General features: G+C 38.2%; 1 protein-coding gene across 5 annotated transcripts in view; it reads right to left on the bottom strand.

The window, feature by feature from the left end:
• The window catches only part of LOC149576676 (uncharacterized), a 407,004-nt gene that overhangs the window by 167,673 nt on the left and 215,690 nt on the right, over nt 1-23,641 (bottom strand). For all 5 annotated transcript variants that reach the window (XM_089819021.1, XM_089819036.1, XM_089819029.1 and 2 more), the window contains one exon: nt 16,831-16,907. In XM_089819021.1, the coding sequence (XP_089675147.1) occupies nt 16,831-16,907 (77 nt within the window). The remainder of the gene's footprint in view (nt 1-16,830; nt 16,908-23,641) is intronic.

Genomic DNA, 23,641 nt, shown 5'->3' with positions numbered 1-23,641 from the left:
GTCACCTTACCTCTGTCTTCTCTTACTCACGTCGTTGGCAGATTATGCATTATGTTTCCTTGAAGACAAATCGCCTTGGGCGCTAGACAGCACACGGTATTACCCAATACGAAGATTGCCGGCACAGGTTGAAGGACGTCACAACTTCGCAATGAGATCCAATATATAATGCCGACTGTCCAAGGAGAAAGAAGTTTGGCCCAGACTTCAGCCTGGACAATATACGGAAGTGCTGAATTGTGACCTGCGGATTTTTATCTAATTCTTCATGCTCCGCGAAATGAACTCAATGTTATACTGAAACGCTGCCAATTGCTCCCGTAAAATAATAAACTCCAACTTTGCGAATAGCTTGATCTTCGAATCTCAAGCCTCAGAATGGTCTTCCAAAATTTTGGCCTTAAGCCACAGATTCTGCCCTGATGAAATGACTGAATGTCACCTCCAATCTGCAATAATTCAGATGATATTTCACACCCTCAAAATTGCGTACCGATTGAGAGTTATCGTTCTCAATGGCCAATTGTGACAATTGCAGAAACCCTAGGTTCCACAATGCACCTGTGATTGAATCACAATCTGAAACAAGAGAGATAAACAACTGCTTGATTCGAATGGAGCCCCGGGGTGCCTATTTATTCTTTTCTCTCCACCTTCTCCAGAGACTTCTAAAACATTTTTTTGATTTTATCTATTATGTGACTTTATTAAATATTTTTATAATCCAAGTCACTTTATTAAATTACTTAAATATAAAGTTATCTTTTAATATTTATTTATTTGATAACTTTATAAATAATTAACTTAATATCACTTATTTATTTAATTAAAATGATTAATTAGTCGTCCTCATAAAATATTCATTATTTTGGACAACCAAGTTAATCAAATTAATTAATCAGATTGCCCGAAAATGGGGACATGACAGTCCGCCCTTCCTGAAATTGCTTGTCCCCAAGCAATGGCTGAACCTTAAACCAAATCAGTCTACCTGGATCCCAAATGTAAATTTGTACATTATCCCAATCCTCACCATACTCCCGTGGAGAAATCATCAATACCAATAGCTGAGAAACTGTACTCAATATCCAAACAACTGACAACTCTGATGAAATCATCTGGAAACCAACTGTAGATGACGGTAGAAGAAACCTTTCTGTAGAACTCAAGCCAACTGAAACATCGACTCTATCAAGACTCAAGTCCCTGTCTAATTGACACCTACACCCAGCTGTATTGTGGATGTGACAACAACAATAGGTACCTGAGTCACTGCCAACAAAACCAATCTTTGATAAACTGCTCCGGGTGTGTCGATACTGCAGGCTGTGTGACTTGCAACTACTAATTCTATTTTCAAAAGACGGTGCCAATCCATCCCATAATGAATGGTAAGAAACTGGAGCTGATCTACACCTGTGTGAAATCAAATCTTCTATCTCTAGATCAAAAGAAAAATGATGAGCGTACCCCACCGTATAATGCCGGTAAGAACACCCAAACTCTGCTGCTAGCTCATCATCACTAAATGGAAAATCAATAGATGGCTCCAATCTTTGACTCCGAATGTCTATAGGCTGATTTGGATCTTGTTTATTCTGCTCGACAAACACCACCTCGAGATCCCTGTGAGGTAGCATAGTAGAAAAGACCCCTATAATCTTCTCAACCAATCTGCAAATAACACTAGTATCTTGGATGAGAACACCTTCTATCACTTTATGCGAATCCAGATGAACACGTGCACTATCCAACAAATATTCCATGAACGGCTCAGTGCAGTAAAAATTATATGAGGAAGCATCAACATACTCCCCTGAACACCACAACTGATCTTCCTCTAAGGGTGGCATACTCAACTGAACCACACTATCATTTATCTGAGAAGAATCAATCTGGTGACTTGACTCTATTGGTATCCCGAACTCATTAGGACCAGCTACTACCAAATCCTGAATATGTGTGTCAGCCTCAACAATATGCTCCTCAGTAGCAACCGCAAGAGTGTACTCACCACCAACCATCTCAATAGTCAAATGAACTGGGCCTGGGGCTGGTTTTGACCGCAAATGCTCCAACTCCACGTTCACCTCTTTTAACTGAAACTGCGACTTTTGTAGATCTTGCTGTGTGTCCTCTAAAGCCTCAGTGGTCGCTATGAGCTCCTGGGAAAGCTCACTCACCTCCTCCTCACGGTCCAGGAGTGCCTCATAAGCTGTACTCCCCCACTCAACCAGATGATCACGGTCGGCTACCAATCGTAAGTAATCCTGCTTCAAAATTCGTACAGCTTCATGCAAGGCATGAATCTCTGCCAAAGAAAGGTAACCACCGCTGGATTCATCTGTCATAGAAGTACCCCAACCAGTAACGACCAACAACTGATGAGCAGTATCAAAATGCTCACAAGCGATAGCAATGTCTCGCTTACTAACTTTCAACTGGCTAGTCACATGATGGCTCTGGCTGAACTGTCTCCTACAAGCCTCTTCTGGTGCTCTGTCTAAAAGAGTATCCTCAAGGTCACTGGTTTCTAGGATATCATCTCCAAATCTCACATCATCATTCAAAGTGTCAAAAATTGTAGTACCGCTGTCTAACTCCTCTGTACCCAAAGAAACTGTCAAAGTAGCTAGACCTTCAAAACTGTTCACTGCATCCTCCTGGATGTCATCAAGGCTAATATGATCCTGGGACTCATCCGTATACCCTGCCAAATATGAAAAATCTTCAACACCTTCCAGCAAGAATGGTTGACTAGATATATGAACCAAGCCCAAAACTGGTGTATCAAAACTAATACCAACATTGGATGAGCTGCTGGCACAAGGAAAAACAACACCGTGTATTCTGCTAATCAAGTCCATGATAGCACTCAAACAATCATTGTTACCATACAGTGCTAAAGATCTCCAGTTAACTGAATCCCAAACGCTGTTGAAACATTCTTGAGTCCATATTCGTAAACAAGAAACAGCAACTCAAGCAAACTCCTTACCTGAGTAATGTGACCAATACCAACTAACTCCACACATCTGTCTGACATTGTCCTTGTATCCTGGATGCAAGATGAACTCGCAACATTATCAGCAACCACATATGATCCGTCTACTGCAGGAAGTTGAATGTCAGGCGTGCAAGATGAAACTAAGCCCAGCTCCATGCCATGCTCATTTCCATGTCTCTCCCAGTCCTATAATGCCAATAGAGCATTCATCAAAATTGCTCGAGTGTCCTCAAGCTCGCGAGAAAGCTTGGCAACTTTCTCCTCCTTCCTGCTCAAAGCATCTGAATAGTCTCTGATAAGTCTAAGAAGATGGTCACGATCTACTAGAAGATGTAAATAACTTAACTTCATCGTTCCCATTCCTTCTCTAATCGCCTGTAAGTCAGTACAAGAAAACTCTGCCTGAACTTCCTTATGTCTTCTCTGTAACTGAATCATCCGAATGTGATCTTCTAACATGTTCTGCATCTTGTCATGATGAGATAATGAAGTCACAACACTATCTTCGCTCACCTTCAGCTGGCTGGACCAATCATGTGAAGTACTACCAGTTTCATCCTCATGTGACGAAGCATCTAACTGAGCCTGGTACTCTCTCTCAGCAAAATCATGAATACTCAATGTCTGCTCAACTCTACCAGGTATCTCACCATCAACATCCTTATCATCATCTGAACTCACTCCACTGTAATCATTGCCTGTCGGAACCAAACCATCCTGAGTATCTGAGACATCACCCTTGGGAAACCTGTATACAACTGTCTCAACTTGAGTATCAAGTTGACAGTTATTATCAATCTGCATAAAATCCATTCCCACTACCTTCTGAAATATTGTGTGCCCAACATCTTCCTCCAAGCTAGTCTGACTTCTGTCCTCCCTAGATTCGGCTATGCTGGTCACCAACTCCTGCAAACTCCTTGTAGAGGTTTCTAGATACCTCACTTGTAGAGACCTCTTGTTTCTCTTTTTCTTTGTTCTATGACGTAGTCCTCTTAAATATGGAATCCATCAATTCATTCGTCCTTTTCTGACTTTCATCCAACCTTTTCAAACTTTGTTCAAGCTTCTTCATATGCTTGTCCCACTGCTTCTGGGTACTTGAAGTAAACATGATTAACTAACTAATTCAATGTCCAATCTACCCAAAAGGATGGCAGGTCAATAGCTCTGATACCACTGAAATAACCCCAACGGATTATTGCCTCGTTTTAACACCAAAGACTAAAAAAAAAAAAACTCAAGGATTACACATTTCGTCAAACAGTTAGCAATCAAGCTCGCTAAGAACCAGTGATGTACTGATGTCAAATCTATTCTTGTAGTCGGAGTTGTACGATGAAAAAACAATACACTACGAGATTTGTCATGAAAGAGTAATACCTCAAATAATTCACCAATTGATATAGTCGTATCAAATGCAATATATAATCATACCTTCAATGTTCAGGGAGGAATTCTTATTACAACCAAATGTTCAATGCTTAACCATAATCCAATTATCGAACCACAGACCTGAACTGTAGAAGAAATTAAACCCGAGATTTCTTGCTAACTTACTGCATACTGAAAGATTTGAAACCCGAATAATAATACACTGATGGGCTAGCTAGTGGTCTGGCTTCTGACATAGCACCAAGCGATCCTGTCCAGCACTTACAATAGGAAGTTTTTAATGCAACTCCCCCACGCCATAATCATTATGGAGATCGCAGGTACATGGAGCAAGACGTCTAGCCAAATTCACTTCATCCTCAGTCTGGGTCGTCACTTCATCCAGCTGTCTCAAGTATGGGACGGAATAACTCCCCGTGCACTGTTTGTTCTTCTAATTTATAAACTTGAATCTCGTGAAAGTCCCTCCTCCAATCTTCCGCTAAGTGTTGACTCCGGCACTTGCGATTTCACCTTCCGATTTTACCTCCAATGACCTTGACGGATTAACTCCCTCGGCCTGATCTAAACCTTTATCTTGTGCCAAACGGAGACCGCCCTCAGCCGAAGGTAATGGATTTGTATCGCGTTTCGCATTCCAATTCTGGGGACTGTAATCATAGACTGAGATTTCTCCTCTGAATCATGCGATAATCCTCATCTTCATTCCGCCCAGTCACCTTACCTCTGTCTTCTCTTACTCACGTCGTTGGCAGATTATGCAATATGTTTCCTTGAAGACAAATCGCCTTGGGCGCTAGACAGCACACGGTATTACCCAATACGGAGATCGCCGGCACAAGGTGAAGGACGTCACAACTTCGCAATGAGATCCAATATATAATGCCGTCCGTCCAAGGAGAAAGAAGTTTGGCCCAAACTTCAGCCTGGACAATATACGGAAGTGCTAAATTGTGACCTGCGGATTTTTATCTAATTCTTCATGCTCCGTGAAATGAACTCAATGTTATACTGAAACGCTACCAACTGCTCCTGTAAAATAATAAACTCCAACTTTGCGAATAGCTTGATCTTCGAATCTCAAGCCTCAGAATGGTCTTCCAAAATTTTGGCCTTAAGCCATAGATTCTGCCCTGATGAAATGAATGAATGTCACCTCCAATCTGCAATAATTCAGATGATATTTCACACCCTCAAAATTGCGTACCGATTGAGAGTTATCGTTCTCAATGGCCAATTGTGACAATTGCAGAAATCCTAGGTTCCACAATGCACCTGTGATTGAATCACAATCTGAAACAAGAGAGATAAACAACTGCTTGGTTCGAATGGAGCCCCGGGGTGACTATTTATTCTTTTCTCTCCACCTTCTCCAGAGACTTCTAGAACATTTTTTTGATTTTATCTATTAAGTGACTTTATTAAATATTTTTATAATCCAAGTCACTTTATTAAATTAATTAAATATAAAGTTATCTTTTAATATTTATTTATTTGATAACTTTATAAATAATTAACTTAATATCACTTATTTATTTAATTAAAATGATTAATTAGTCGTCCTCATAAAATATTCATTATTTTGGACAAACAAGTTAATCAAATTCATTAATCAGACTGCTCGAAATTGGGGACATGACAAATCTTGTGCTAGAAGACTCCAAATGGACTACACAATGACCTAACGTGAGTGTGCTACTAATTTTGACAATATTCAGTGCATATATATGATGTAAGCATGAGAAATGAACACCTACAACCAACTGACATTTTGACAAACAGTTGGTATGCAAACTAACTAGCTGATAAATAATGATATTAAATTGCTTAAATGACACCAACAACTATTATCTTCTTAATTGCAATGAAAAAATACGATGCTCATGAAATATGGCCAAGACTTTGGCATTTACATGGATTACAAAATGATAATGCTGGTATAATGCACACTTACAGCTGAAAGCTTATAACACCCTAAAAAGCAATACTATCAGAAGAACCTGGTTGTAAATGGCTGTAATAATTTCCTTCAATGCTGCCCCTTATGCTTTTCTTTTTTCGAACTGCTTTTTCAGCCTGCTTTTTCGGTTCTGCTTTTTCAGATTGCTTTTTCATACCCGCTTTTTCAGCCCTCTTTTTCGGTTCCGCTTTTTCGTATCTGCTTTTTCGTACCTGCTTTTTCGGATTGCTACTATGTTGAATCTCAAGACCATATCTTTCAATGGCGTTAAGATTTCCAGCTTGAAGGGATTTTCGTCCTACAAACTATTGAGACATAATCTCCAGAAAATTTTCCAATTTCTTTGATATTTCCAAGCATACTTAAAAGAAGCACTTCCCTTTCTTTTATAGTGTTCTCACAAGAGCTCAATCTTTCGTTTTCTCAATGTGGGATAAAACATCACTCCCTTTATGTAACTTATGTCTCAAATGTTATAAAATAAAAGGGACTCTTTTAATTTAAATATTTCCCACAAACTATAGTCTATGCATTAATAAAGTTAAATATTTAAATTTAACTTTATAAAATAGCTTTATCAATGCAAAACAAATCTTATCAATGATAAACAATTCTTCTTGCCGATTTTAAACAATGACCATCGACATACCGCTGCCACTGGATGTCCGCCCATGCCCAAGATGACTTACTATAAATAGTAAGTATGCCCAAAGTTGCCTCAAAACCCCTCAGAAAGACCTGCAACTAAAACTATCTAGGCCAAATGGCCTCTTAGTCCCTTTAATGTCCTGGTTAGCCTACGGGACCGTGGGGAAATAGGCTAACGATAACATCATGCTATGAATGCTAAAAAAGGGGACATTACAGATATAATGATGTGAAATCCTTTGAAGAATTCTCCCAAAAGCTCATGAATAGGTTTGATGATAAGGATATTGAATGGTATTTCCAAGAACTAACTCAACTCACACAAACTGGAACAGTGCAAGACTATGCTCGCAAATTTCAAGAGTTGTCAATTATGGTTCCAGACCTTTCCCAAAAGAGACTCACTCATATATTTATAGAAGGATTAAGAGACTCCACCAAGCACTCTGTTAAACCACATGAGCCATAAAACTTGGAAGAAGCCATTCAAAAGGCAAAAATGGTAGAATCAAATTCATCAAAAGAAAGATCTAAAAATTTCTCGACAAAGACAGCATAGAAATGAAGACTCACACAAAGACCAAAGAGAGAAAGAATGTTATTTTGCAAAGTGAAATGGAGCAGAGGACACCAATGCCTAAGTAAAGAAGCCCAAAAGAAAAAAGAGGATAAATTGAAGAAAGGCATATGTTTCAGATGCAGAGGCCCTTGGGAGCTTGGACATAAGTGTGACAAGAAGAGTCAACTCCATAAAATAGAAGCAACGCAAGAAATAATTAATGAAGAGGTTTCAGAACAAGAAAGCAAACAGTGATCAAGAGAGGATCATGAAAGCTTTGAGGAATTTCAACTTTGGTCATACTCTGATCTGGAAACGTAACAAAACATATATGTATATATTTTCATGATTATTAATATAACTTTAATATTTAATTTAAATAAAAGGAAAGAGTGGCAATTAAGGGAGAATTGCTAATGAGACCGTATTGTTAGCACCTTCCTAAGAGGGCAATTAAGGGAGAATAGCTAGGGCACCCTATTGCAATAGTATGTATGAAGAACTGTGGTACACACACCCTATTGCTCTGTAATTAAGGGAGAACCACTAGAGCACCCTATTGCAGAATTAATTAAGGGGAATAGGTAGGGCACCCAATTGCAGCAGTAAGTAGGGAGAACCACGGTCAGGACACCCTATTGCTCTATAATCAAGGGAGAACTGCTAAAGCACCCTATTGTAGGAATAGTTGAGGGAGAACCGCTGAGGGCACCCTATCATAGTGATAGTAAAGGGAGAATTGCTAGTAGGGCACCCCACTACACTGTGATTATGGGAGAACTGCTAAGGCACCCCACTACAAAGAAAATATTATAGAGATCTTGGGATAAGATAAAGTCTCACCTAAATATTATAAAGAGGGGTAATCCTAAAGGGATATCCGTTGAGGCCTAAGGTCTCTATCAAAGATTATAAGAATTACTCTTTAGGACTCAACATTGACTACGAAATGCATATCGACGAGCATGAGAGGGCTACACTATATAAAGATAAGTTCTATTTGAAATAAATTTTTAAATCTATGTAGGATGATGAGACATTTTTAAAATGATATGTTTTTATTTATCGACATATTACACTTCTAACCTATTGTTGAAACTTTCATTTTAGGATTGGAAATATACTAAAGGATCGTATTGCTTGAGGACAAGCAATTTGAGGAAGGGCGGGTTGTCATGTCCCCCATATTTTAAAATTTTTTATAATAAAATAAACTAACAATAGAATCAATTATAATCTAATTTATAATCATAAATCGTATCAGACAGATATCCCCACTTTGTGAATATAATTTAATAATAAGTAACTAATAAAGGATCAAATAATTAAAGGCTATTGAAATAAATAATTGATATATTTAAAATAGAGTTCATATAATTATAATTATATTATAATATAATTATAATTATATTATAATATAATTATAATTATATTATAATAATAAATATAATAAAAATGAAATAAATTATATATACAAGTTATATAGTAATATTATAGAATGAATAATATAAATTAAGTCTCTACGTGACAAAACCTTAGCAAAGATTCTAACGTAAACATTCCAAACTATTTATATATATAAAAATATTTTAAATGATGGCAACCAAGTCTAAAGATCGTGACCCTTCATGTTTTACAATATATTTAGTGGATGACGGGTCTGTTTGAAGGATACCTACACGGCATCAACAAGCGGATTATATGTAAAGGTTTACTATTTGTAGAAGCAAGCGATCAAAGCATAACTAATATAGTTTTCAAATACTACTTTGTCAACGCTCAGAATTCCCAATAGACTTCCCATACTCATCGTCAACATATGTTATCAGTCCATATTGAATAGGGGATAAATTAGAGTTAGACTTGTCGTCAAACTCAAGTCTTGGGAGGAGTTCATCGAAACAACTGATCAATTCTCAGCTATCGCACCACACCACAGGACAAAAGGAGTCGGTCACCGTTGAAAGGGAAGCTATAAGCCGTCACAAGAAATGCAGTCATCATAAGCAACATTGATATCCATTGCCCTTGAAACTGCAACAACCTCATTCAAATACAGAGGCAATGGCCATAAGGTATTAATAAGAACATCAAATACAGAGAAATAAAGAGCACTAGTTCATAAACTCCAAAAGCACACATTTACGTCTACAGAGGTTACAATTCAAATTGGTTTGAGATTATCAGAAATACTAATCACTACAGAGAGTGAATTCCTCATTGAAGCATTAGCAAAGGATACAAATAAACACATAACCAAATAAATACATGCTGGTTAGAGTGGATATTGCATCAAAGTAAGCATCGAAGAGTAGTTAAACTAAATACAAATTTTTCGCTTTAAGACATTGAATAAAGAGGACGGAGAGAATAGGAAGGAGGAGCCAGAGAACAAGCAACATTGCAAAGGCACTAGAGAATAATAAACAAGTTACACTGATTCATCTAGTAAGAGACAATATATATATATTCTCGAGCAAGCAATTAAATAATTAAAATCATCGAATACCAAGCATATAGAAAGGATTATTACAGCGAGACTACAAACATTAACAGGAAGAATATCATAATCCACATCATGATATATACACCATTATTATTAAATAATAAAGGAATCATTGTTTGATAAAGTCATAGTAAATCAGGGACAATCTATCTTCCACATACAATCCAACATTAAAATCCTATAGGAAATTGCCTCTAACAATAACAATGACATAATACAAAATTACTAAATTAGATAATCGTCCTAGCGTTTTGAGAAGACAATCAAGGAACATTACAAAAGTACTAGAAGTGGTGAAAGGGTCAAAGTTAAAAATGTATCATGAGAGAAATGTTCCCTTACTGACGAACAACTGAGAGAGAAGAACGACTGTAAATAATGTAAATAATGTATATATGTAAGATAAGTAGATGTAGATAAAATAGAAAATTCAAAATAATTTTTGAGTACAGCCACGAAAGACAGTAATAAAGTAATAAGAGGGAATTATTAAAATAAAGGAATACAGAAGCAATGAAGGAAGAACAAAACTATTAAATTAAATAAACCGTACGGTCAAGGAAGGGATGCAAAATTACACCATACGGCTCAGAAAATAAGAATGGAAGAATAAAGGCATGCACCGTACGGAAAGAGGATTTTGACCGTACGGTAGAAAAAAGAAAAGCAAGTTTGATAGCGTACGACCAATCCAGCATACCCAAAGTGGAAATAATATAACGAGTTGGCACCATATGGTTCCGAGGAGGAAAATATTAAGACCGTACGAACCAAAGAATGTCGTACAACTGTGGAGCAGGTTAAAGAATGGCGTACGGTTGTACACCATCAAAAAGGAAGCATCATAAAGCATCATACGGTGTACGACTAATCCTAGAGAATGTCGTACGGTCCATGAAGAACACTGTACGGCCCCAAAGTGCATTTAACAGCTTGTTTTGGGATACCGTATGGCCTGGGTGTTTTAACAAGTAAGCAATGGCAAGGAAAAGTAAAACCATATGGCCTTCTATACAATACATAGGGAAGACAATTTGACTAGAGCGTTGAGAGCACGAATTAAAGCCAATAGTCCTGTACAGAAGCAAGGGAGACACAAAACAACCGATTCTTGACCAAGGGTATGTACTCACATGGCCAAGGAGCACAAAGCCCATTGTACGGAAAAGAGTAGTAGCCATACCCCCAGGAGAAGCTGTATAGCTTTAAGGAAAAGTAGCCGCACATTGAAAGAGAGCAGCCATACCTGTCATAGCCATGCAAATAGTGTTGACACGGCAAATAGTGTTGGCAAGAAAGAAGTTGTTCATAAGGCCTTGAGGGAGGGCCATACGGATCGGTATGGATAAAAGAATAAGAGAGGGATTTTGAAACAAGTTTGTATGGGGAAGCAACTGACTAACGGTTTGCAATCTGTCCCGCAAAATGAAAAGGAAGTGATAAGTATGCATTCAGCTGGAAAAAGGGCTTGGAGAAAGAAACTGGACAAAGATTTAACTATGAATCAGAATATGCAGACATTGCCTTCAGGAGTGCGCGTAAGCAGAAAAGACGAGGGGAAACAAAGGGCCAAAGTGTAGAACCAGCCAGATGTACAGCTAACACCACAAAACATAGCATTTGAAGGGTTGAATGGCCTGGACTGCAGAAAGTGGTGGAATGAAAGTCTCGATGACCACCCCGTCAAAGCAAGCATACGGAGGTCATAGTTAGAGTGGGTAATCCGAATGCCAATCTTTTGTATTCCAGATCTCGAAGGTGTCTTGCGTATCATGATTGAGGCATATGACAGGCATTCCCGCAAGAGTCATTTTCCATACTTGGGACATGACTTAGTAATATCATTCTGACCAACTAACTTCACTAGGGTATTCGGCGTACTCGGGCCGGCACAAGGAGGAAAGAGAATTGACAACAAGCCAAAAAAAAATGGACAGAGGAAATTGCAGCTAGTGGAATTAGTGTGCAGGGAATTGGCGCAGCATAAGAAAGATGCCCTTACTGACACCTCGAGGGGAAGAGGGTTGCGAAAGTCAAACATCAGGGAAGGCCATTGGAGGCGCCTCATGGACTTAATAAAGAGTCAACTTACAAGGTCAAGTAGGGCGTCAGACATCGGTTTTCCGCAAATCAGTACAATGAATGGACTCATGAACAGGAGGGTTCATGACTGGGCTTCTCTATTGGCCGCATGCATGGATGACTTCATGACATTACAACATAAAACCTTTTACATGCCACACTATGCCATTAGATTCTTTTTGGAGGTGATTGTGAGGATCCAACCAAGCTCGACAGTACCTGACGAGCCTCTAATAATGCAATGGAGACATTTAAGCACACGTGGAGGGCAGAAAGGCATTGGTCAAAAGAGGATGCAGAAAGAGACAGATGAATTCAGAAACATGGATAGTGGCCAACCGGAAACATCTTCTGAAGAGGACGATTCAGAAGAAATGGAGGAGGTGGAGCAAGATGAGGAGGAAGAGGACGAGGAAGTTGGGGTGATCATAGCCACCCCACTTCACTTTATGCGTTAGTTGACCATTGCACCAGTGGTAGCTACGCCATCTCTTACAGCACCGCATGTACACACTATGAATGTTCACATCCCGGAGTTCGAGCAGTTCAGACAACCAGTGGTGCTGACCCTAGTCACCCTAAACCCCAGACCACGGCTAGTAGGAGAATCTTCATAGCCAATGGCCGCCCAACTTGTAGGAAGCCGAGGGATAGCATCACTGGCAGATACACACATGGAGACACAACCACAACCAATAGTTCAACCAGAGGAGGGGAGGCAAGAACTGACTCACGTACCACAGGAGCACGGATTACCCCAGTCAGCAGCATTGGGTATGCCTCAAACACATCCAGTAGTAGAGTTGATAGCCAAGGAGGGAGGAGATAGTCAGGTAAGGGTATAAAAGCAGGTTTGATTAGAGGTGATTGGGACGGATGCAATAGTCATGATAGTTGACACACTGTTGGATCATGTAGTAGATCAAGGTGCTGATTTGAGCATGTCGGAACAAGAGCACCAGGCACCAATAGTCGTACAAATTAGCTCATCAAGTCGTGTGAGTGAGTATCTAAGACGACGACTACTTCCCCCTATGGCCAGAGGCCCTTCCATCCAGTCTCCCATGAGAGAGGACCTACAGTTTGAGGCGATATGGTCGAATAGCAAGGTTGTCGAGGTCCCTTCATTACCTGAGGTAGAAGATCAGAGTACAGCAGCGTTGGAGAAAGCAGAAAGGAGGGTATGGACAAAGGGTCCTATACTAGTAGCAGAGGGAAAGGATAAGGATATTCATTCATGCCTCACCGACATCATAGAGAAAAGCAAGTTCCTGGCAAAGTTGTTGCTCATAGAGAGACGATGGGCAGAGGTTGGGTAAGAAGCTCAGGAGGCCCTAGAAAAGGCTCAGGAGGAGATGGCAAACCGACTTGTCACCTAGCAGATTGCAAGGGAAACAGAGAAAACAACATTATTAACACAACTCGAGGAAGCTGTACGAGGGAAGCAAGAGGCAGAACAACTTGCAGCAGCACTACAAGAGAAGGAATCAGCAAAGACAGCCCATGACCAGAAAGAAGTTGAATGCCAACAAATCACAATGATGCTAAAGGAGGTAGTGGAAGAGAACTCCCGGATCAGAGCCGATTTAGAGGTCCATACCAAGCAAGTGTATCAGCTGTGACGAAGCCGGTCTACGCACTCAAGGACGCACCCTTCGGTTTAGTATCTATGCATTAATGTAATTAGTTGCTATTTTTTAGTTTTGTTGTATTGCCGTCCAAAGACGACTTTTCTTTGGGGGGGATGATGTTGTCGGTAAAATCTATATTGTAGCTGACGGGTAGAATAATATCTAAATGGGCCCATGACGGTTGAGTCACCCCTTCGGAAAGGTATATGTACACCATCCGAAATGGGAATTGTAATCACTATTGTAATGAATCATATCAAATATTGTAGTATCTTCTGTATACATGCCAATAATAAAAGGAAAACTTCTATGTTACATGTTCTTGTCTATTGTCTACATGCATTAATAAACCGTTTACCCTGTAGAGTAAACAATTATAGATAATATCCGTGGTACCTAGGTATAGTTGTATGTATTTCATTATATATACATATGTATGTATGCGGATATCTTGGAGTAAAACATATGTGCAAACGTGTACTTAAATATGCATTTACATACATGTGTACTAAATTTTAATATATAATGCTTATGCATATATATATATATATATATGTTTGCGTGCGTGCATGTATGTGTAACATCACGTACAGCTATACTTGGATAATATTCATATTATCTATAATAGGTTGGGTGTTGGCCAATTGCTAAATATTTAAATTATCACATAATCAAGTGGCCTCTTATATTCTTTTAATAATTCAGACACTTTTACTATTCATATTTTTGTCAAGAAGTTCAAGCTCATGAATGCCACCTTGCATATTTTTTCATGTACGTAACTCCTTCATCAGGTTCAAGACCTGTGTAACCGAGCACTATTCTATAAATAGGAAAATCACTCTCCACTCTTGCTTGCAATTCTTACCATTTCATAATAGTTCATATCAAGGAAAATTATATCCTGCTAGTAGTGCTGAACAGTGGCTATTGAATTCAGACATTGGAGCTTGCAGCTTGGAGCAGTAGAAATATCACATTCATATTGCATTGCAACTCTATCAAATCGTAAATTTTAATCTTTCCATGCCATTACTGATATTCAATACTAGACACAATGTGTGCATCTGTATCTCCTTTCAATTCTAAATGGTTTGAATGGACATAGAAGATCATAAAGCATAGTTTGAAACTTATTGTGTACCGACATGCCAATCATGGAATGAGCTGTTGGCTCAAGTTGCTTTGCAACTCCTTTCTTTCATTCATTTCTTTAGATTTTTGCGTGTGGTAATGAGGAGGCAATCACGCAGGACCACACACACTTCCTGTTATGGTGGCATCCTTCCATATGTCGTTGAGAGCATGGAAGTATACCCTGTTCGGTGTTGAGAGGCTGAGAAAGGGTTAAAAATTATTCACTTGTCCTTATTTAAGAAAGCTCTTGAAAGAATGTTGATATTCTCTTGTATCATTCAAACCAGCACAACATAGGCTAGAGAATTACAGCCAGGATCATCAAGGATGGCCATGTAAGGCAGAGATGTGTGGTGTAATTTATTCAAGATGAGTAGAAAAAACACCCTGCATAAAACATAAATTTATATCAGAACCAGAATGAAAATTTATAATCTGAAAATGGAAATCTAGTTAGCTCATGGGGGGGGTTTGGGTGATGTGTCGTTTGTCAAGTCGAGCACTGGGTGTTCGGGCACACAGTGTCCATGTAGATCCCTGGCAAGGGTAGGTTTAGCGGCAAATTATACTGCTATGATCACTAGAGGTCAGGATAACTCACAGATGAATGGGCAGGCTATTAGGAGGGTTCCATGATCTAGGCAGCTCTATAGTTGACAGTTGACACTCTAACACCTGGATGTTTAGGTGGCAGGACAAGATGGTGTACACGTTCCTCATCTCGTATAGGGTACTGCCATTCTCAGTTGGGAATGAGTGGGGGATACACTAGGTCCATGGTTGTGTGGTTAAACCCCTAACAATGCTTCTCCGCTCCACTAATGCCAAGACTTGCACAAGACAAAATGGGTTTACATCTCTTAGCCTGATGTGATTAGAACTTAGCTGGTCCCAATACACTAACTCTATTTATTTATTTATAGAGTTACACATATTTATTTATTTGTTTGTTTGTAATTGGGGACATTAAAACTAACTCTCAAGTTTGAACTTCTTGGTTCTTCCTATACTTACCCAAGATTCATTCCATGTCCCCACATATTCATTACCAATATTGGAAAAGCAGCCCCACTTTGACATGCAGATCGGGAGCCCCATATGTCAGAAGACGTCAGATGAAGTTCCTTCATGTCTCTATACATCTTAAAGAATGTGGCAAATTTCTAAGTTTCTTATTTTTACAAAATTCTTATCTAAGCAGGAAGAGGTCATAATAGGAAGAGAAACAATAAAATGTATGCTTTTGTTGATATTTATTTATGTGCCTAGAAATTTTCTAAACTTCAATTTTAGATTTTTCTAAGTTTGCATAGATATTGTGCATCTTTCTCCTTCTAATTTTACACAGTTACTCCTTCTAATTTTACACAGTTATGAAGATTCAATTTTAATTTTAATTTATTATCTCCAAGTATGTTTCCCGCATTTTCCTTTTCTAAATACTATAGTAGTACTAATCCCCATCTCTTTTACCAGTCCCAGTCCCAATATTAGTCTCCTAGCAAATTTCTCAATGTACGCATTCCAATCATCATAAGAAGACCCAATTATAAGCTTTCAGTAATGATCTCTTATCAGCTGTAAATTTCCTGGTTCCAATCTCTATACTTAATGACTTCATATAAGATCATTATACTCCTGAATACAAAATATTATGGTCAATTCAACTTTCCATTTCCCGTAATAGGCCTACAACTAAATGATAATTTAATTTGACAGCACATACATTTTGCTAGATATCATACTTGTTCTAAAGAATTTCATAAACCACCATGCATATATGCAAAATATCACTAGTACACTAGAAAAATTTCCAACAATTCATACAAACATAAAATAATTTTGAACATATGATAATGGCCCAAGATATTGAGGCAATACGATAGTTTTGTCTGTACAACTTACTTTCAAAGCACTTGAAAGTGTCAAATTTCTCTCAGATGCCCAATGCTTTAGTGCAGCCAATGTCTGTTCTCCTATGCCTACAAAAAATTACAAGCTCTGTTCCTCATAAGAAACTAAAAAAAGAAAGTATTGCTTACATTTCCTTAGCATGCAAAGGGCATTAGACAGTATCTAGAGAATAGACAAAAAATTAATACTATTGCAATACAGGTATAAAAAGTCGAGCCATGGTTCACAAATTTCGTTGTCTAAGAATCACATCTATCATTTATGTTTTAAACCATTAGTCTCTGCTTTATATATTTATACTGTAGGTGAAAATATATCTGGCAGTTGCATGCTATAGAACACCATTTGTCTAGTTTTCCCAAGATCCATAATTTCTTGCTTCCATCTAAACATTCCACACCACCATTTATACACAGTAAACATATTCAGGGAATTACTTATTTAAAATGACTTTGGCCACAAAACAAAATTCAAAGAAATCATACCAGATAATTTCACATCAGACATTTTTTTAAGCAATGATAGCATAATGAATACGATTAACCAAGTTTAGAATGAGATCTGTATCAATCCTGGACTTCCCTCGGACACCAAAATATTGTGCTACATTTAGAAAGGAATGAAATAAATTACAAAAATGTCTTATTATACTCAACAAAAAATTGGAAATGAAAGTACAAATCAAATTCGTGAGTGTCAAAAGATGAATGTGATGACCACCATCAATTGTTTCAAATTTATCATCAATTAAAAGTTATATTCAACACAATGTCTTCCATACTTTTTGGTCAACCAGATTCCAAACTGGGCAAGGTGAAGCATACTGTACAGTGATTCTAACAACACAGCTAACTCATAGATGCAATTACAAATTATTGGTGACAAGCAGTCCAAACAATGCAAGCAGCATAGTCGGCCCTATCTACACCTTTTTGGTGGATCATGTAACAAGATCAATACCACAAGGATGGTATGACCCTGAAGCCAATCCAAACTAATGCATCATCAAATCCTCCACGCGTAAAAGCCTTGCTACCTCACTGTAGATTTATGCTATAGTAGTATAGAGTATTAAATGCTTTTGCAGTCTTGAACAGGATGTAAGGGTATTGCTGGCAGCCTCTCTTTTCCGGCAAACATAGCACATTGATGCATTTTCTAGTCAAAGCATAAGAATCTTTAAACAACGTAGGCCAGTAATAACTAGCTCGCATGATTTTCCATGCAGTAGTCCTAGCCGAAAAATAACCTCCAACTGAGCCATCATGTAATTCAGAAAGGACCTTTTCTACCTGATCAATGTCATTGCACCTCAAAAGTACCCCATTATGAGCCTTTCTAAAAAGTACGTCATCTATTAACACATAAGGAACAGATTGCAACCTATAGTATCTTCTTTTGGCCTTATGTAGACCTGATGGACATTCACTAGTTCTAAGGAAATGAGCCATATCCTTTAACTAGCTTGCTGTGCTATCAATATTTTCTAGCATTCGTAGCACCAAAACTGTCTCTGCTTGTTCTTCAACCTTCAAAGATTCTTCATGGATCAGCTGCTCAAGAAGTCCTTTACCCCTAACCAGTTTAGTCACTTGAATTTCACAATACTCTATTACCTTCGTTATCCAACCAGCCCGCTTTTCATTTAAGTCCTTGGTTAACAAAAACTCCTTAACACTTGGATGAGCTACACGCAAAAACACCTTATATGTCACAGCAAGTCTCTGAATTTTTTAAGGCATTTAATAACAGCAAGAACATGTCTTTCGAAAAAATTATACCTCTGTTTGTAGTCTTCAAGGCCTTTACTTAAGAGGTGAATGGTTGTTCCAGTCCTTTCAAGTTTTGTTGTACCAACATAGCAGAAATGACTTCAAGTCCCCCATATGCGTAAAGGATAAAATCCCTACTGAAATCAGGATTTACCAAAACAGGGGCTGCTGCTAGGGCTTCCTTAATGTCTTGAAAACTGCTCTTTGCCTCTTTAGTCCAAGTAAAAAAATGGTTTTCTTGAGCATAGCTATTAGTAGCTTAAGTACTGCAATGCCAAGTAGAAATCTTCTAACAAAATTAATACAGCCAATGAAACTCTGAAGTCTCTTTTTATGTTGTGGTAAGGGCAGCTCCAAAAGTGCAGCAATCCGCTCAAGGTCCACTGTGATTCCTTCTTTTGATACCACATAACCAAGTAGCTTTCCTTCATGGACAAAAAAAATACACTTCTTGGGATTTAGTGAAATACCAAATTCCTGACAATGTTCAAAAATCTGCCTCAAATTGTCAATATGATTGGCTGCCTTCTTAGAGTAGACCGTGATATTGTCAAGATATACCAAAACCAATGTGTACATCAAATTGCTAAAGGCCATTTCCATTGCCTTCTGAAAAGTTGCTTTGGCATTTCACAACCCAAATGGCATTCTTTTGCATGCCATTGTTCCCCACTTTGTAGTGAAAGTCGTCTTGAATTGATCGGCTTCCTTTACCAAAATTTGGTTATATCTGGAATATCCATCCAACAAGGAAAACTGCTTAGCTCTTGATACATATTGCAATATCTGTTCCATTGATGTGAGTGGATGCCTAGCTTTCAGAGAAACTCTATTCATGTCTTTGAAATCAACACATAGCCTAAGTTCTTCATTCTTCTTTCTCACAAGCACAAGTTTGCAACCTAGCTAGTATGTTTGATAGGAAAAATAATTTCACTTTCTATGAGTCTACAAACCTCTTTCTACATTAATGGCTCCAACCTGTGATTAGTTGGCCTTGGTTTCTACTTAACAGGCTTGGCTGTTGGCTCTAGCTCTATAATGTGTTATGCATGTTGCGGGTTAACACCTTTCAAATCTTTGTATTCCCATGCAAAGATGCTGAATTCTTGAAATAGATGCAGAAATGACTGTTTGTCATCAGCAGAATTTACATTACCAATTTTAAGGTTCTTTCTAGGTACAATCTCCAAATCATCATATTGATTCTGTTGTACAAGCAAGTTAGCTTTACCTTTTTTCATTTGATCATCTAAATTGAAAATACTTTCTAGAATGACTAATCCCTTAAGCAACTTGTTATTCTTTAGCTACAGCAGTTGATCTCCATACTACTCTTTATATCTCTGCTGATTTGAACTAGCAAAAACATCTTCTTCAAACACAAACTACAAGATTTGTTCATCATTTTCAAAAACCTACCAATTGACATTGTTGTCAGGTACTGAAGGTCTGATAACAATCTCAATATGTTGCTGGTCCTAACCTGTTTTAATGCTGTTCCGAATATCATACTGAGCTCCCACAGCTGCCAAGCTATTAGCATGCTGATTTTTACTTCTTGGGATGTCAAGTATATTAAAGCGTCAAAATCCTCAAGGAGATCCTAAACTCTGTGCCTATAAGACTTGACAACATCATCTTTAACAACATTGAAGCCTCTAACTTGATTTACTATTAATTCACTATCAGTGTGTACCTTCAAACATTTGATACCACATTTCCTTGCGCATTCCAATCCTTGAATAAGGCATTCATACTCTATTGTGCTGTTTGTACATGAGAAACTGAAGCTGAAAGCAACATAATACATTTGATCTTTAGGCGAGACCAACATTGCGCCTCCACCAGCTCCTTGTTGAGTCCTTGAACCATCAAAAAACATATGCTAAACCTCTATCACTTTCACCAAATTTGGCATAACCAAACCAGCCTCTTGAAACATGTAGTTGCCCATACCAACATCTAAAACAAGACTGCATTCAATTTCCAAGGCATTCTCTACTACCCACTCATCTAAAAGGATATCAGGAATATCTTCAGTTTGGGTTTTAGCTTTAGAGCTAGAAAGGACGTCACCTTTAATACAAGACAATTTGCATTAATTGCACCAGGAACATATGGCTCAATATTGTCCTTTGCAAGTGGCTCAAACTTAATGGTAACCTTGGTACCATATCTGGTACAGAACAACATATGGGACCAATCAGATGAAAGGCATCCCCCTATATTTGCAGTGAAATCGCATGACATAGGCTAAAATATGGGGCCAAATTAATAACATAAATATCCTGGGAGAGGTGAAACAAGCATCTTTAATCAAACCTATGCAATTGATAGACGTACCACCCAATTGAACCACTCCTTTCTATACAGGCTCATATTCTAAACCTACCTGATCCACTACATTCTTAGGCATCATAGAGCAAGTAGTCCCACTATCCACCATACAATTATGTATTAGGTTCTTTCCAATGATTAATGAAACATTGAAGGGAGGGGGTCTCATGTTCTTACCTTGAACTGTGCTACTTGACTAGCTGTCCACATCATTCTTTTGCTCAGCATTTGTCATGACCACCTTTTCACGATCACTAGCAGCTTGGTCTTGCATATTTTGGCCACTCAATGCCTTCTTCAATATTTCAGCTTGTCCAGGAATAGATAGAGAATCCCACATAGACATTGACACGATCATCCTCTTCATAATGTCCACAATGTTGTCAGGCATAGCAGGCTGCACCTTCTGATGTATCTTAGCAGCAGCCAGATCTACATCTTTGTGAGGTTGATTGCTAGTTGGCTGACTTGAAGACTTTTGTAAGATGATTGGATTAGGTGTGGGTGATGATCTTGTATTTGTAGCTCCTTTATCTTTATTGGCTATACCTTCTAATGCTCTTTTCTTTGCTCGAGCATATGCTATAATTGTTGGATCACCATTCACACCGCAGAACTCTTCGCCTTGCCAATTTAGAAATGTTGTTTCATTTGGATGTGTCTCTAGTTGTTGTTCAGGTATAGGAGTAGATGCATTAGGTTGTGTACTTACAACATTTTGGACAATAAACGCTTGGTTAATCACTCCATTCAAGCAAGGCACTTGATTGTGTGCTTGATTGCATGGATAACACCATTCATAATCTATTGCACGATTATTTTGAGCTGGAACAATATCTCTCACCGGATTCACTACATTCAAAGTCCTAGGATTATATGACTCAAATGGCCTTTAATTAACTAACATTTTTCCATTTTCTTTGATAATTTCCTAGGTATGGCTGCCTATTTTACTAGTATTGTTGATTAAACCCTTGATTTTGATGTGGCTGATTTGCTCCTTGCTACTGCTGGTTATATTGTTGAAATGGTCATCTCGGACCTTGGTATTGTTGTATTTCCATGCTGGTTAACTCATTCCCCAAGGTTTGCAAAAAAGTCTCTATCTTTTGTTGACTACTTTTAATCTCTTGCAACTCATTTGAGGGTCCGGTAATGGCATGTGTTTGACTTCCAACAGATTCTATAGCTAGAACAACAGGTATTGTAGTAAGAGGGGGTATATGCAATGGCATATTTGGCTGAATATCTAGAAAATATGGCATAGGAGGCCTACGGGTTATCTTTCCAACTTCAATAAGGTTATTTTCTGGTCTTATAACTATACTATAGGCTTGAGGTAGTGACTGACCCCCCATGGATTGTGTCATTAAGGATATATCACTATTAAGGCTCTTCAAGTAATATAAAAATTCATGATCAGCAGAAAGTCTAACATCAGCAGGTATCCTATTCCAAGTTTTTTGAAATCGAATGCTGAAATCCGTCATTTGGTCTTAAGGAGCTCTCTTGATAGTGGTCAACTACTCCACTAATGACAATTGATCTGGTACCGAGCTTGTTGCTTTTATATCTGTTATGAAAGCAAAAGGTTTCATAAAATGAAAATGACCCTTTTATACTTCTTTATATTTGTTAAGATAGGTCCATTATATATGTAGTTCCTTGATACAAATTAGCTTAAGTATTTGATGAAAGCTAACAATACATAAGTAATAGCTAATTCAAAACATTTTGAGTGGATCAATTGTATCTTGGAATAGAGGCAGATTGAATCCTTCTTGATTTCTCATGCATTGATCATGTCATTTTCAACTTTGATAGCTCTAGCTTGGACTTCTTTAAGTTTGTCGATTAAATAGGACTTGATTAAAAAGGAAATTTGTAAAGGCAAGACAACATAAGATAAATTTATTAGTGTCCAACAAGAGACCACAAAGAGGATCAAAGGGACTACAAACACACAACAAAGGAGGCCAGCCAACAATGGAACACCAAATAGTGCCTAAGGAAAGAAAATGCAGCACCAACAAAAAATAACAGAAGAAGCCAAGGGACAACCACCAACAACCCATTAAGAAGGCACAAAAGTGGAGAAGAAACCCAAATTAAGGGATACAACATAGAACAAAAATAAACCCTATGACACTAATTAGTGTTCGAGAAAGCAAAGATAGCTACTGAGATCATCTTTGACAAGGGTGCACATATCTGGTGTATTCTTTGGGGGAACGAGGACCAAGCGGCCTCTTGGTACTACAAACTAAAAGGACCATTGAAAAGTAGGTGGTGACGACTTAGTTCATGATTGGTCTCGAAGAAGACAAGATCTGAGTGGTGTGCTCTTGAATCCTCATGCTCTCCTAAAGGTAAAGGGCCAGGTACCTCTGATCTGAAAACTCGAAGGGGGAAAGAGACTAACAATCTCTGAAAAGGCAATTAAACCTCCCTCCAATCTCATAGTAATGAGGCATTGGAAAATCAAGTTGGTAATCGTCTCAGGCTCCCCCCATGTCACAAAACCAACAAGTCTTGTCCTCTCTATAAATTTGGTGATATGTCTAGATACAAAGCCAGTGAGAACCAACTCAGAAAGACCCCAGGGAGATGTAGTTATTCATAAAAAAATTAATAATGGAAGAATGGAAGAACACAAAATAATTATTGCATTAACAATAAAATTAAATAGA

This window comes from Cupressus sempervirens, chromosome 1 (genome assembly GCF_028749045.1).
Source record: "Cupressus sempervirens isolate cs-2001-9-10 chromosome 1, ASM2874904v1, whole genome shotgun sequence".
NCBI classification, from domain to species: domain Eukaryota; kingdom Viridiplantae; phylum Streptophyta; class Pinopsida; order Cupressales; family Cupressaceae; genus Cupressus; species Cupressus sempervirens.
Note: the sequence above shows the minus strand (reverse complement) of the source record. Positions and strands in the feature narration are given on the sequence as shown.